At 38.7% G+C, this 16,188-nt stretch overlaps 1 protein-coding gene and 1 pseudogene across 1 annotated transcript; one reads left to right on the forward strand and one right to left on the reverse strand.

Annotated features, from left to right (window-relative positions):
• The first annotated feature begins 6,021 nt into the window (after nucleotides 1-6,021).
• Nucleotides 6,022-8,912, forward strand: LOC139475592 (chymotrypsin-like serine proteinase). The gene is made up of 6 exons (XM_071258784.1): nucleotides 6,022-6,159; nucleotides 6,296-6,381; nucleotides 7,838-7,928; nucleotides 8,094-8,265; nucleotides 8,383-8,531; nucleotides 8,775-8,912. The coding sequence occupies exons 1-6, from the start codon at nucleotides 6,022-6,024 to the stop codon at nucleotides 8,910-8,912; spliced, it is 774 nt and encodes a 257-aa protein (XP_071114885.1).
• Nucleotides 8,913-12,512: 3,600 nt separating this feature from the next.
• On the reverse strand, nucleotides 12,513-15,263 carry LOC139475788 (chymotrypsin-like serine proteinase; annotated as a pseudogene).
• Between the last annotated feature and the right edge of the window lie 925 nt (nucleotides 15,264-16,188).

Genomic DNA, 16,188 nt, shown 5'->3' on the forward strand with positions numbered 1-16,188 from the left:
ACACGTGAAGTGTATGTGCTTTTTGCCTGTTTCTTGTAGATCTGTCAAAATACGGTTACGAAATGACGTTTATGCACATTTGAAATGATTAGAAGAAACACGGCGCCAATTGCATGCCTAGTTTATTCCAAACCCATTCAGTTTTAATACTCATCTTTTTGCTATTTCTTTCGAGTCAGCAGTTCTTTATGACATGTTTCATATTTGAAAGTTAATTTCACATTTCAAGATAATAACATTTCAACTTGCCTGTTTCCCGCCGTATTTGTAGAGGTGGTTGACAAGACAGAAGATTTCTTTGGGGGTAGATGTATTTACGGCTATTGTACGGATCCGTTGAACTTAAAAACGCCTCTTCATCAGGATACTGAAATGGGGACGAAAATGTCATTTCATGCCATGCGAATTTCGATAGTAGCACATTGGCGGTACACTGACCAAAATATGAAACTGCAATAGAAGATGAATATTTTTGGACACATGTAAAGTGTTATCAAATGAGTGAGTAAGTGAGTGAGTTTTTAATGCGGCTTTTAACATAATTTGAGCCTTCAATGGATGTTAGCTTGATGTGTCAGGAAAGCCCGGCGACTTTTTATCATTTCTTGATGCGCACATGTTTGCATTCGAGTTGTTATCCACGGCGTGCCTGTATCTGAACCAGTAACGTCCCTGATTGGTCCGTGTACATACACGAGGGTCTCGATGGACGTGCCGAAGCTACTGGGAACATTCGTCTTCAACATATTCGTAAACCTGATGAGGTCAGCCTCTGTGACTTACCTGATTGTGTGTCATGTGCAGCTTTGTCAAGGCCATCTACATGTATGTCAAGGCCATGTCACTATAAACCAGAGACACACAAAGATACATAACCTCATATTGTATCAAGTGTGATTCCGAATTATAATTGGAATATCTAATTTCACTATCCTTATTTTTATATACCCAAATATAAAGAGATAATTTGAAATTCAAGAACTATTTTAAATATATACTTACACAATATGAAAAGGCAATTTTCGGATTTCTCTATATTTTAATCAATAAGCCATCGATTAAGTCATAAATAAGTAGTTGAAATAGTTTTCACAAAACACATTTTACGAAGGTTCCCATGAACGTTTCTAGCACCAAATGTATTGTCTTCAATTTTATCCAACATAGTCGTGAGATTTTATGAATAATAGTTTACAGAAAACAATTGCAGGGGTTGCTAACCTGACTTAACATTTTTACACGTTAATATATTCGATAGAAATTGTTGTGGGCTTTACATCTTCATTTTGGAGATATGTTCGTTCTTCTGTATACGATTTCCTAACCACAGCTTAGTATTATCGTCTCTGGTATCAACTCGTTATAGTGAATGAGTGAGTGAATATAGTGTTTCGCCGCTTTTAGCAATATTCCAGCAATAGCGCGACGGGGTCACCAAAAATGGTCTTCACACATTGTGCCCATGTAAGAAATCGAATGCGGGTCTTTGACGTGACGTGAGGTGACTCCAGTGAGTGAGTGAGTGAGTGAGTGAGTGAGTGAGAATTTAGGCTGCAGTGAATCCATGTGACGACAAGGTACACGAATAAAGCCCGGGTCCTCGGCTTGACGGGCAGAAGCGTGAACCACAAGGTTATCATATAAAAAAACTAATTCGTTGTAGAAACCCAAAATTAAATATATATAAAACGTCAATACAATAGAATAATCAGTTTCCATTATCCGCTGAAAAAGATTCAAAAGGCAACGAAGCGCTGAGAGTATGAATCGATCACCTAAAATCAGTGATAATACAGGTATTCGCGAAAAAAGGTAAGTGCCTATCGGTATCACCCATCAATTCAACAACTAACATAAAAAAGGTAAGTGGGTTTGTTGCAAATCGAAATCATGGTTAACTAGCTTAAACCATTTGTATTGATATGTTGGGTACATGTAGATTCCGGATATTTTATAAAAGGTTGACATATAGTACGTCTGATATTTCATTGCTACTTCAAACACACAACCGGCCTTTTCTGAAGGGCAATACCGGTAGAATACCTACCCCGACATGAAAGAGGACACTGACAGGTTTGTAGTCGCTGATCTTTAGTCCGGATGGGATCCCTGAACATTTCCAAAATATCCGGTCAAACCATTCTGGCGGACACCGTTTCTCGCTGTGGACGGGAAATCACGCCATGAATTTCAGCTATGTGAATCACATCTTTCAAGTTGGGAACTGCAATACCATTCTCGATATAATACATCTTGGACAACTCACCGTTATTGTTACTGGCTAATTAGTATAAGTCTTTAACTTAGGATGAGATTTGCAGATGCTTTTGAGCATTTGATGTGAGAGGCTTGACATGAAGGGAAAGTTGACGATTGGAAAGTTGAAGTCATCCCTCTTGTCATAGTGTCTTGTGGGGAGTGTTTTGTCACTCTGAATCTTTAGGATGTAAATATAGAAAAGATTAGGCGGTCTCACTCGTCTCCTTTCTACTTCAGGTAGGTAAATCAGTGGAAGGGAATTGCCTGTTTGATTTATTATAATTAAATGATATCAGATCGTCGATATATCTGAAGTGTAAGTTAAACTTCTTGGTCAAATTACCTTGGTTTGACTTTTCATATGCACAAGGAAACGGATACGCAAGAAGGGGAGAACAATTGGTGCCCATGGGGATGCCAACTTCATGCCTACTAAATGTCTTGTACTCAAATTGTACATTGATGTTATCAATGAGGCAGTCCAGTATTTCACATATTATTTTCCCAGTGAATTTCAGATGGCATATGCTGTCACTTTTGACAAATTGTGTGGAACCTCTGAATATAGATACGTGACTGTATCTGTTGTCACCACGTTTTGTAAGAAAAGCACTGGCTTTTCTGATCTAAATACGATGGCTTACAGACCGCCGTCATATAGCTGCACTATTGTGCGTCGTTAATAAACAAGCTAATCTTTTGTCTGGACCAGGAAGCAAGTATCAGATCACGGAGTTCCCCTTTAAACGTATGGTCTACCTGGTATCCAATTTGTCAGTGCCCGCTTCGTATCTATTCGATGGACGAAAATTAATGACAACTTCACCGGCAATCACTTGCCAAGCTGAAAACGAGATGTGTCAACAATTAATTTAACTATGGTAATGTTTCATTGTTGTTTAACACCACACTCAGCTGTATGACGACAGCCTGAAAATAATCAAGTCTGGACGAGTCAATCCAGTGATTGATTGCCAGCACCGATCAACGCCGTCGGGGCACGATGACATGCAACCCATCGAGTCTGATCAACCGATCAGATCTTACGAAAAGCATAGGTGACTTGGCATCAATTAAGTTAACACCAAAAATCCTGTCAATGCGTACCCTCAAGTACTTGTACTGAAGAAAACAACGACCAGTGGACGTTGTTTGTCGTACAATAAAACACTGCAGGTAGAATAAGCCATGAGGAGCGCAGTCCCGATTGGGCTGTCCCTTCCCTTCTTTTACAAGATATACCGTTACAATCGGAACGTCTTTTACACCCGAGAGCCTATCGCGGTGCACCATATTTAGGAACGTTAAGATCATTTTCCCTGGCACCCCGTTTAGTGAAATGGCCTCTCGTATTGATCGTATTGTTACGTCACCCACGTGTATCCAACTTCTTGGGTTACTAGCGTATTTCCCTGAAGAGTGAGTGAGTTTGTGGCATTTGTCACCAAATGGGGAAACTTAAGATTGGGTTAAATCTTTGTCTTCAAAGGTTCAGCACAATTTGTCAAAAAGGAATGAAAATACCATCTGAAGTTTCCTGGGAAGTTAAAGAGACAAAAACATTTCTATAATCATAAGAAATATCTACTAAAGTTAAAATAAGGAATTGCATCGGACACTTTTGTTGTCACTGATGGCGTCAACTTTTGAAATGTCCTCCACATGTCTAGCAAAAACCTTTTTGAAAGCGTTACTGAGACCTTGAATGTTGTAACCTTGATCTAACAACTTCTGTGCAAAAGTCGTACGATGAAAAGACCCACCATGGATTCTAGTGAAAGGTTTTGGAAATAGTTGTGGTCCATACCCGGCAACTGTAACCTAGAGGAACATGGCTCGAGGATTACAATGATAGTATTCATGAATAAATAAGGCCGCCATTTTTATGTTTCATAACACCTGATTGCCTGAAAAATGTAATTAGAAGGTCCAAATCTAATACGGCTACAGGGCCTGATTGTATTCGAAATCGGTATTGGAAACTGTTTCCTTGTATCCAAACACCATAACTGCACTGTTTAAATTCTCTTGTGGATACATAGGATGTTCAGCTTTGGTTGTGCAAAGGTAGAACAACACTTCTTCCAAATATTAATAAAAGCGACAAACCCCTTCCCATATCCAAATTGTCGATTGTACGATTCAGACTGTAACATGAACATGTGTTTATGAATGACCATTAAACAGTGATGATACCAGGGATTCGCAAAAGGTGAGTGTATCCTGCCCCACCGGTGGCACCCGTCACCAAATAATGCAAAGGCAAGTCAATTGTTCACCTTGATAAACACGTGAACATATGGTACTGATGGAATTGCATTAGACGCCAATTTGTCTCGGATGTGTCAAATTTGGAAATGTCCCCCACAACGAAATATCCCGCAGGAATTGCGATTAAAAGCCATGGGTTATAACCCTGACAGCATGATGTAACCCTGATCAAACATTTTTTTAGCATGATTCGTATGACGCTCTTTGAGGTCTTAGAAGAAAAAGCATACTCTCTGCCCACTTTACATAGCGGTGCGAGGGTGCGGGGGTGCGGGGGTGCGGGAGGTGTTTACTCCATAGCTGTAAACCTCCGGTAACGTCTTCCAATTGACCTTTGAATATAGACAGGGGGGCTTTACTTTCAAGTGAATGTAAATTGTCAGTGCATGAGGATAACCAGCCTAGCTTTTCTGCTGAAACAGATTCCACTTGGCGTTAAGGGCAAGAAGAATTCAGACCTGGTTTGAGGTGTTACTTTTTAGCTATATCAATTACTTCGCATCGAATTTTGATTCCCACCTTCTCGCCATCCCTGCACCCCTCACACACTTTGTAATAGCATTTGAAATTGTATGAGGAGATTTATAATGATGGCCACAGTACAGAGGAGAGTGACGGTCTGAACGTTGGCTGTCCAGGGATTACGTTGCTTGCATAGTATGTACATGTACGCACATATGTCGTCAGATCTTGCGAAACACCTTCTGTTTTTTCACATGTTCATAAATATAACGAAAAGTTGAAATGTTGAATTGAAGGAGACATTCTGATGGTTTTACAATCTGAAAAGCAAAATTACATCCTAGAATTGCGTAATTATGCCCAAGTTTGCCACGTGGAGTAATCAATATCAGGTTTTCAAGTGTTATGAGCATAAACATGTGGTTGCTTACTGCGCAGTGAATCACATTGGAACAATAAACAAGGAATGTCATTGGCAATGCATTCGATATGTCTTAAATGAAATGATACACAAGACAAACTAGTAAGACAATATTCAGGGTTTTATCCATCCTGTCCTATTATGATGAATACCCTGGACGTATTCGCCACCTTAGCTTCTTTGTGACCCCTATTCAAAGTCTTATATTTCAGATTGCCCAACAATCAAATTACTCTCATGAGAGAGAAAACATATGTGTTAAATTAGTACTTGCAGTATAGTGTAAGTTGGGAAAATAACCATTGTCGTTGTTGCTTATAGTCTCAGTTTAAGCTGTTAATTACGCCAATTAATGGTTTAAAAATGTGTATATGCTATACAGTTAATTTGGTTAGTTGTACATTCAGCTGCATATTAATATTTACTTTAAAAGCGTACAATAGAATGTGGCCTTGCACATCAATGATATATAATCAATATTATGAAATATTGTTACATCACGTTCATCTTCAATGAGTTGTTGAGTGACGCTGACGTTCGCAAGTAAGAGCCATAAACCTTCACGGTAGTATTAGTTTGGCTACACTATGAATAATGACACATGTATGATGGTGGGAGAAGAACATATGATTTCTTCCCTGACCTCTATAAAAGACTACCTGTCTGCAAACATTGTCACTTCATCTCGATCCCCAAAGATGAACGCACTTCTCAACATCCTTCTCTGCACCTTGGCCGGTAAGTTGGTATGCTTATTCCAAATGTCTCTGATATATTTAACAGTTGTCATACTATGGTCGGGTTTCCAATGATGAAACATAATAAATATGACCAGGATCACTTACATTGTATTGTACATGTACACAATACATGCTGTTGTAGCTACGGCCCTGGCTGAGATCAGCCCCAACATCGTTGGCGGCAGCAATGCAGCTGCTGGAGAGTTTCCCTGGCAAGGAAGTCTTCAGGTGAGGAGCGGAGTGTCTTTTGAAATCAAATGTATCAATGAGTGTTGATATATTTGATATCAAAAGATACGAGGGTGAGATTTTATTTCTCATCCAACATCATTCTTGCAATATTTTCAGTTTGTAGAGAGTAATAAGCAGTGTCTTAAGTGTAAAAAGTACTGATAAGAGTTTCAGAAGCAGAGCCAATAGTGATGTCATTTGTTTGTGGCGTCACGGTAACCAATGACGTCACAATGGTCTGCAAAGCATTGTAATGCAATTTCATTGTCGCGATATCTACAATGTAGATATCGCTTGATCTCACCCAAGCCATATCTATTGTGGGCGCCAGTTTTGGGTGATAAATGTATATTATGCTCGCCAAAGACTTGCATAATATAAACTTTCTTTTGAAGATATGATTTTTATGATACGACAACACACATGGCTAATAAAATATTTTGTTTTCGTTGTGAATGTCCTGAAAGTTGAACGGTAGTTTCGTTAAGGAAGTAGTGTGTATGGTTTACCACAAAATTATTTTTGAAAAAGAAAGATTCTATCAAATTTGCACTGAAGAGGCCACAGGTCCATAGTACAAAGGTATTATTTCAGAGAAGTGGTAGTGGTAGAGTCTATACATTATAGCATGATAATTAAACATTGACAATTCTTGCAAAGTTACACTGCTATTACGGGAATTTAACAGACACTCAAATTTAACACATTTGGAAACACAAAGTAATAATCTGATATATATTTATTTCGAAATGAGGCACATATCGCCCAGGTACAACCAAAAACAATCGAAATCTGGCGAGATCTATTCGAAACATTACACAGTAATAATAATGTTCAGTGTATATATGCGAATTTAATAATCTATAAGAAAGGCATCTGCTTGATACTATTAAGGTTTGAACCCATTTTTGTAAAACTTATATCCGCCAGTCTTCGTATTCGTGACATGATGAATACAGAGTGGTATTCAACATACTCATTAACATGCATAACCATATCCAATCCTATACAGTGATTGTTCACATCAGTCTGAATTATCTGAATTAGACAATTTGCATGGAAATATGTGTACTTTTCCCAAAGCATTAAACTTGTTTAGTCCCCACACCTCATTTACCCATGGTATTATTGGACTGAAATTGATATCAAAACTGATTTGTACATAGTGTCACCAAGAACATCTTCGTATTGCACTGATGCTTGTTTGGTTTGACATAAGGAAGATAACTGGTAAAGCAAACACCAACATATTCATAGAAAGTACACATTTCTAAACATTCCCCTTCCCTTTATAGAACCATTTTTCACAACCGGATGAAAGCTCAAATGTTTTAGCATAGAGAAACTCTGAGGAAATATTTGAATTATTGGTTTAGTTGCACTAGTGTGAGGAATGTTTTAATTACTCAATGCTCATGCAACCCTGAAAATGTCTCTCTCATGATATTCACAGCGCCAGCAGTTACCGTCTCGGCTTTGGCATGCTTAGAATGAACAATGTTGATGGCACTGAACAGTACTCCTCAGTCACCTCCTACACCAACGTGAGTTTTGTCCCTTAGATTTAACATTTTCACATAATGCCTATCGCCTACATTTTACTTTCATATTTGGATTTCGAAATGGAAATGTAACAGAGGGAATTATATTGTGTTGACAGTTTCAAGTGTCAGCTACTGAGCACTATTGTGTCTGTTAATCTCGTGTAGCACCCTAACTATAATGGTAATGCTGCTGGCTATCCTAACGACATCGCAGTCCTGAGGCTCACAAGCTCAATGGACACAAGCAGTTCAGCTGTGGGAACCGTCAGTCTGGCTTCTGGTAGCTACGACTATGCCGGACAAACATGTACGATCAGCGGATGGGGAAGACTCAGTGGTCATTATTCCTAATTGAGTACAGTCTTTTGTTACCATGTTACAGTTCATTTGTCCATACTAACTATGCAGACTACATCAATGTGGCAGTACATGTACCATGTGTTTGTTCCCGTAGGAGGTGGCAGCACCCCCAACAACCTTCAGAAGGTCGACATGACCGTGCTGACCAACAACGACTGTTCCAGCAGATGGTCTGGTATCAGTGGTGCCACCATCAACACTGGACACATCTGTATCTTTGAGTCTGGCAGATCTGCCTGCAGTGTGAGTTCACGTTACCACGCCTACATTTGTTGACATATAAATCACGTAGATAAGCCATTCCTGCACTAGCCCTACCGCTATCTCTGCAAGTGTACTACGTTGTTTCACATGAAATGATTTATCATACGGATACGTTGTTGTAGTATGACGTGTTTGTCATTGTGAATTACCATCGCATATGTTCCATTAACGTGTGATAATACTCTATATAGGTTTTAACTGGCAAATTACTTTGTGTTTTAGGGTGACAGTGGTGGCCCGCTGGTATGCGGTAATACGCTGACTGGAATCACATCATGGGGTATCAGCTCCTGCTCTGGCAGCTACCCCAGTGTCTACACTCGTGTGTCCTACTTCTACTCCTGGGTCCAGGGACAGTAAAATGCACTCCTTGTGGAACTGGCGGTTCACATTTCACGAATAAAAAAGACCAACCGTTCAAAGTGTGTTATCTTTTTTTGACAGAAAAAGACTCAGTCTGTATGATGCGTTTGTGGAAAATGTGCAGTGACAAGTCAAGGCTTTAAAAACTACATACCCATCTCTATTGGTTCTTATGGCCTGAAATACTACTGACGATATAGCCAATGTCAGGAAATTTTAAAACAATATATACATCTGCTTATTGTTATTTTCCTACATAATAATTCACTAGATAAAACAAAACTCCTCAATAATTGATGATCATATATAAATTAACTACCCATTATGTGATAGTATGTAATACGGGAACAGTACACGCTATATGTAATTTTATGGAAACGTCTGTGGCGACGCTGATTCTTACCATACACAGTATAATGTAGTTCCCTAGTAAATGTGAGGATGTTTAAGTAAATGTCACCTCACAATTACCAGGAACGAAATCCAAAACCTGGGGTAAAAACCTGGGCATCCATTGCTACTCGTAAGAGTTGAACTAAGTTTGGCATCCAGGTGGTTTGTGCCCCTGTTTTGGTTGAGGGCACTGGTTCTAGGAATAGCGTTCCCCTATCAAATTTTGAAGTCAATTGAGCATGCTCTTTGCATCAAGATTTCAAAGCGCGAATTAAGTCCGGACTAGTACAAGCAGCCACAACAGACACACACACGCACGCACGTTACTATATAATTGCAATACTCTTGAACGTGACGTTAAACCTCATTTCATCTCACGATCCAAATGGTCTTGTCGACAGTAGTTAAAACCAAATGACCACAACTGAAAGCATAACAAGAGCAAAGGGTTTATAGTGTACTTAAATGCATGATTTAGATTTATCACCATTATCTTCTATCATATTATCTTCACACCATCCTTCCACGGATATCTATAAGAAGACTCCGTTCTTGTTCAAAGTGAAACATGATCAGCATCCAATAAAATACATACAAAACCCATTCTATAATCATCAGAAATTCTGCTCTAAGCAGATTAGTTTGTATGATTCTAACAATGTGATGAGCATGTGTCACGGTGGCAGGCAACAAACACAAACTTTGTTTATCTTGGAAGAAAGAGCATGCTCGCTTGTACCTCAAAAAATGTGAAGGCGCCAAAGGTAGCAGCTACTGGACTATTGCTCCACCCAAAGGGAAAGTTGATCATTTGATGGTAGAAATAATTCTTCTTATCTAACACAATGGTAAAACTGTGAACATGGTATTAACATTCTTGTGTTCCATGGCATATCCTACATCTTTCAAAATAAATCCGTTACTGTAGCTAATTTGCTAATCTTATTTGATGGTGATTGATAAACACATGGTTGTGATAATGGTCGGAATCGTACCAGTACTTTCATTTGAGATTTTTTCATTAGGATTAAGAAAAGATTTTGTCGCTTTGATTTATTTGGATTAAAGACGCTTTGAACAGTTTGTCAGCTATGTGGGCGTGGCAGCTTAATGTGGGAGGAAAGCCGGGTGCGATGCAGGGGGATATTAAAAGATGATGTAGCGAATATGCAATTAAATCGTTAAGCTATCAATCGGTTCCATTGAGGATCACAATATTATATTGTTTGCATTGCCCATAGACCCTCTTTCATGGATATGAATGTGCTATTCATTAACACTGTTATCCTTATATCCTGGCTAGAGTGAGTGAGTGAGTGAGTGTGTTTTTTCACCGCTTTTAGCAATATCCCACCAATATCACATCGGGGGACACCAGATATGGGCTTCACACATTGTAGCCATGTCGGGAATCGAAACCGGGTCTTCGGCGTGACGAGCCAACGCTTGAACCACTAGGCTACCCGATCGCCCCTATCCTGGCTAGAAGCTGTAATTTGTTCTTTGCATGAGACTGGGCAAATGCATATGTGTATGCGTAATGAGGATATACATGTATATTCACCATGTAATACTTTAATATACATCAAAATATATATGATTAGCAGGCAGACAGTCATGTTTGTACAAATTATGTCAAATCTCCGGGGACTGGCGATTTACACGAGTTTGGCTTCCCTTTTACTACTTACAATTATTTCGGAGATGCAGTTTCTGAGCATTTGATTCCCGAATTTAGCCGCGTTTAATGTATATCAACGTAGACAGTTATTGGTATTTTTCCGGAGTTTATTAATAAATTGTTATCATTCTGTGTATTCTTGGTTAGAATTGATACTCAGCGACTAAGGCTGGTCGAGGATTGGGTGTTCGTGTTCGGTGACTTGGTCGATAGCGTGTCATCGTGCTTTGACTATTTACAGGCCGCCGTCATACAGCTGGTATGCTGCTGGCGTTAAGCAACAAACAAATGTGCAAACAACATTATTTAGCGGTTATTTGTTTCGTGTGCTTGAACAGATGTGTGACAGATTTGTCACTTGAAACGCTCTGACGTCATGACACAATGGATGACTTTATATGTCTCCATGTTATCGCCATAGTCTAAAGCGCTAAATGATGTTATTAAATTGTATTTTCGGGAAGAGACAGAAACATGATTGCCAATTACGAATAGGCCTAATTAGCTCTGACTGAATGGGGATCATCTGGTTGTTGCTGTTCTCTAAAGTTGTATTTTAGCACAGCGCTTAGAATGTGTATTTTTAATATTTTCCCCAAAGAATCAATTCATCATTTTACGATAAATATATTCGTCTCCCTTCTAATAAACACGTGTAGAGTCTCGCGTCGCGCTATAACGGGGTGTTTGCGATACTTGGTCCTTGGTGGTGTGGTGATACGCTTGTCAATGGTAATAGTCAAAAGTTATTACAATATTTTGTCAGTGAGTTGGTCATCGTTTGTCGATTATTAAGGTGAGATAGGTGTAGCCAATGTGCACCAATGAAAAATACAATGAAATTGATAGCAAACATATTCGTTCGGTTTCCGATCTCCATATTTTGCCATGTACTGTACAGAATTAAATTGAACTATATTAGTTCAATAATTGTAGTTCCAAATTTTTTTTAAATGATATATATTTCAAAATTGAACTGTAGCTTTGATTCCGGGTTAGAATTAGTCCCTAATAATCCATGGTAGTACTAACAGCTGCCTAATGGGAGGCAAATTGAAGACTAATTGTGTGTCATTGAACTCCGACAGAGGTTGTTGGACGTGGCTCACAATATCAATCCCTTAATGGTCTTGCCAAGAATCCATTCTTTTAGACTGGAGCATGATATTTAAACCAAATTACGTAAGGTGTTTCTTATTTTTGTATGAACTTGATAATTGTATTGCTGGTGTTTTAAACAATTATACAATATATGTTATTTTTGGGGATGAACTATAAATACATGCTTATTGAATATAGTTTTGACTGTTCTAAAGTGGTACATTGTTGTTTTCGCTGGATCATTGAGGAATACACCAAAAAAAACCGTGGCTGTGAATTACGTTAATGCAAGTACAGTTGTTGAATCCCATTGTCTGTAGATAAAGCGTTGATTTGTCACAGCAATTTTTCCACAAATGTATCATACAGACTGATTCTTTTTCTGCCAAAAAAGGATAACACATTTTGAATGGTTGGTTTATTTTATTCGTGAAACGTGAACCGCCAGTTCCACAAGGAGTGTATTTTACTGTCCCTGGACCCAGGAGTAGAAGGAGGACACACGAGTGTAGACACTTGGGTAGCTGCCAGAGCAGGAGCTGATACCCCATGATGTGATTCCAGTCAGCGTATTACCGCATACCAGCGGGCCACCACTGTCACCCTAAAACACAAAGTAATTTGTCAGTTAAAACCTATCTAGATTATTATCACATGTTATAAGATGTGTAATGGAAGATATAAGATGGTAATTCATAATGAAAAACATGTAATACTACAACAACGTATCCGTATGATAAATCATGTTTTTGTGAACAACGTAGTTCGCTTGCAGAGGTAGCCGTAGGGCTAGTGCAGGAATGGCTTATCTACGTGATTTATATGTCAACAAATGTAGGCGTGGTAACGTGAACTCACACTGCAGGCAGATCTGCCAGACTCAAAGATACAGATGTGTCCAGAGTTGACGGTGGCACCACTGATACCAGACCATCTGCTGGAACAGTCGGTGTTGGTCAGCACGGTCATGTCGACCTTCTGAAGGTTGTTGGGGGTGCTGCCACCTCCTACGGGAACAAACACATGTTAAATGTACTGCCACATTGATGTAGTATGCATAGATCGTATACACAAATGAACTGTAACATGGTAACGAAAGACTGTACTCAATTAGGAATACTGACCACTGAGTCTTCCCCATCCGCTGATCGTACATGTTTGTCCGGCATAGTCGTAGCTACCAGAAGCCAGACTGACGGTTCCCACAGCTGAACTGCTTGTGTCCATTGAGCTTGTGAGCCTCAGGACTGCGATGTCGTTAGGATAGCCAGCAGCATTACCATTGTAGTTAGGGTGCTACACGAGATAAACAGACACAATAGTGCTCAGTAGCTGACACTTGAAACTGTCAACACAATATAATACCCTCTGTTACATTTCCATTTGAAAATTCAAACATGAAAGTAAACTACAGGCAATAGACGTTATGTAAAAGTGTTTAAATTGAGGGACATAACTCACGTTGGTGTAGGAGGTGACTGAGGAGTACTGTTCAGTGCCATCAACATTGTTCATTCTAAGCATGCCAAAGCCGAGACGGTAACTGCTGGCGCTGTGAACATCACGAGAGAGACATTTTCAGGGTTGCATGAGCATTTACTGATTAAAACATTCCTCACACTACTAAATTATTAATAATTCAAATATTTCCTCAGTTATTATAATTATGCTTCAACATTTGAGCTTTCATAGGGATTAGTTTCACACTTTGCCGATAACACTTAAGGCATCTACAGTGATTGATTATAAGAAGTGTGTTGTGTTTGATAGTTAAAACAAAAAATACACCCGGAAGTTACCCAAAATATTCGTGATTCTACAATTATCAAGGGAAGAAGTATTTGAGTGTTTACAGCATCTCACATGCAACAAAGCATCGAGGTTATCTCATATTATTCCCCAGTTCTTCAAAATATTCTTCAGATTTGTTACTTCTGCATATCAATTTAATATGCATTTCTTATAGATTATTAAAACGCATATATACACTGGACAGTATTTATCACTTTTTAATGTAAAACACATTTCGAAAAGATCCTACTAGCTTTCGATTGTTTTGGGTTGTACCTGGACAATATACAAACACCTTGACAGAGGATCCAATTTGCCCGTAATGTCATTAAAATGCAAAAGATGAGTATCATTTTCTTCTGGTTTGTCAAACATTAAGAAATAAGTATATATCAGAATATAACTTTTTGTTTCCAAATGTCTGCCCTTAGCAGTACCTTTTTACACTTAAGACACTGCTTATTACTCTCTAAAAACTGAAAATATTGCAAGAATGATGTTGGATGAGAAATAAAATCTCGTTGATATATTTGATATCAAAAGGCACTCGGGTGAGATTCTCTATTTGTATTCCTAATATATGAAATTTACAATACGGAAACACGCCAAGGTAATAATTCCTTCAATATATAATCTCATTTTTAAGATAATCGGGGTATTTTTCTGTAAAGGAAGTTACTTTAGAAACCGCGTATGACTACACTGTTAGAGTGAACCGACCCATTATATACTATAGTGCCAAATAATTTTCAGCCATGTTTGTTTGCTGAAACACCCACACATCGGCAAACCCCTAACTAAACTTCTTCTGATCTATTCATCAAGTCGACATTGCATCGCCCCGTATGGCGCTTAAAGTCGTTCCTGCCATGTGATCTCATTAGCATATTATCGGATCGTGATATCAAGTAATAGGAGAATTTACTTCTTAAGATAGTTTTTATTGTAGTTTTCTGCTTCTTGTGTTACCATTATAAATTGTTACCTGTTGGAGAGACAGTGGGCTGCAGTGAGGGCCTTGCTGGTGGTGTAGAGGACGCACCCACAGATGTGGAACCAGCTGGTTCCGCTCCTCACCTGAAGACTTCCTTGCCAGGGAAACTCTCCTGCAGCTGCATTGCTGCCGCCAACGATGTTGGGGCTGATCTCAGCCAGGGCCGTAGCTACAACAGCATGTGTCGTGTGCATGTACAATACAAAATAAGTGATCCTGGTCATATTTATTATGTTTCATCACTGGAAACCCGACCATGGTATGACATTAGCTCGTTCTTTTTGTAACTGATCAGGGGCATTTGGAATATAGATATTTTGAATAAGAATACCAACTTACCGGCCAAGGTACAGAGAAGGATGTTGAGAAGTGCGTTCATCTTTGAGGATCGAGATGAAGTGACAATGTTTGCAGACAGGTAGTCTTTTATATAGATCAGGGAAGAAATCATATGTTCTTCTCCCACCATCATAAATGTGCCATTTTGCATGGTGTAGCCAAACTGATACCAGTGTGAAGGTTTATGACTCTCACTTGCGAACGTCATCGTTACTCAACAACTAATTGAAGATGTCAAGTGATGCAACAGTATTTCATAATATTGATTATACATCTTATAATAGCCAGGCAAATATTATACGCTTTTAGAGTTAATATCAATATGCAGCTGAACTTACAACTTACCAAATTAACTGTATAGCACAAACACATTTTTAAAACATTAATTGGCGCAATTAACAGCTTAAACTAAAACTATAAGAAACTACGACAATGGTTATTTTCACTACCTACACTATACAGCAAGTATACTGCAATTTAACATATAATATGTTTTCTCTCTCATGAGAGTAATTGGATTGGTGGACAATCTTTACCATAATGGCCTTTAAATAGGGTTTACAAAGAGGCTAAGGTGGCGAAAACGACCAGGGTATTCATCATAATAGATAAGGACGTATTACACCCCAGATATTGTTTTAATTGGATATTGTCAGTAGTTTGTCTTATGTATAAGTTCGTCAAAGACATATCGTATGTATTGCCTATGACATTCTTTTATTTTATTGTACCAAGGTGATTCACTGAGCAGTAAGCAACCACATGTTCAAAACCTGATATTGATTACTCCACGTGGTAAACCTGGGCATAATTACGCAATTCGAGGTTGTAATTTTGCTTTTCAGAATATAAAACCATCAAAACAGTCTCCTTCAATTTAACGTGTCAATTATTCGTTATATTTATGAACATGTGAAAAAACAGCAGTTGTTTTGCAAGATCTGACGAAATATGTGCGTACATGTACATACTAT

The sequence above is a fragment of the Haliotis cracherodii genome, unplaced genomic scaffold, assembly GCF_022045235.1.
Source record: "Haliotis cracherodii isolate W230 unplaced genomic scaffold, xgHalCrac1.p SCAF_3, whole genome shotgun sequence".
In the NCBI taxonomy this organism is placed as follows: Eukaryota; Metazoa; Mollusca; class Gastropoda; order Lepetellida; family Haliotidae; genus Haliotis; species Haliotis cracherodii.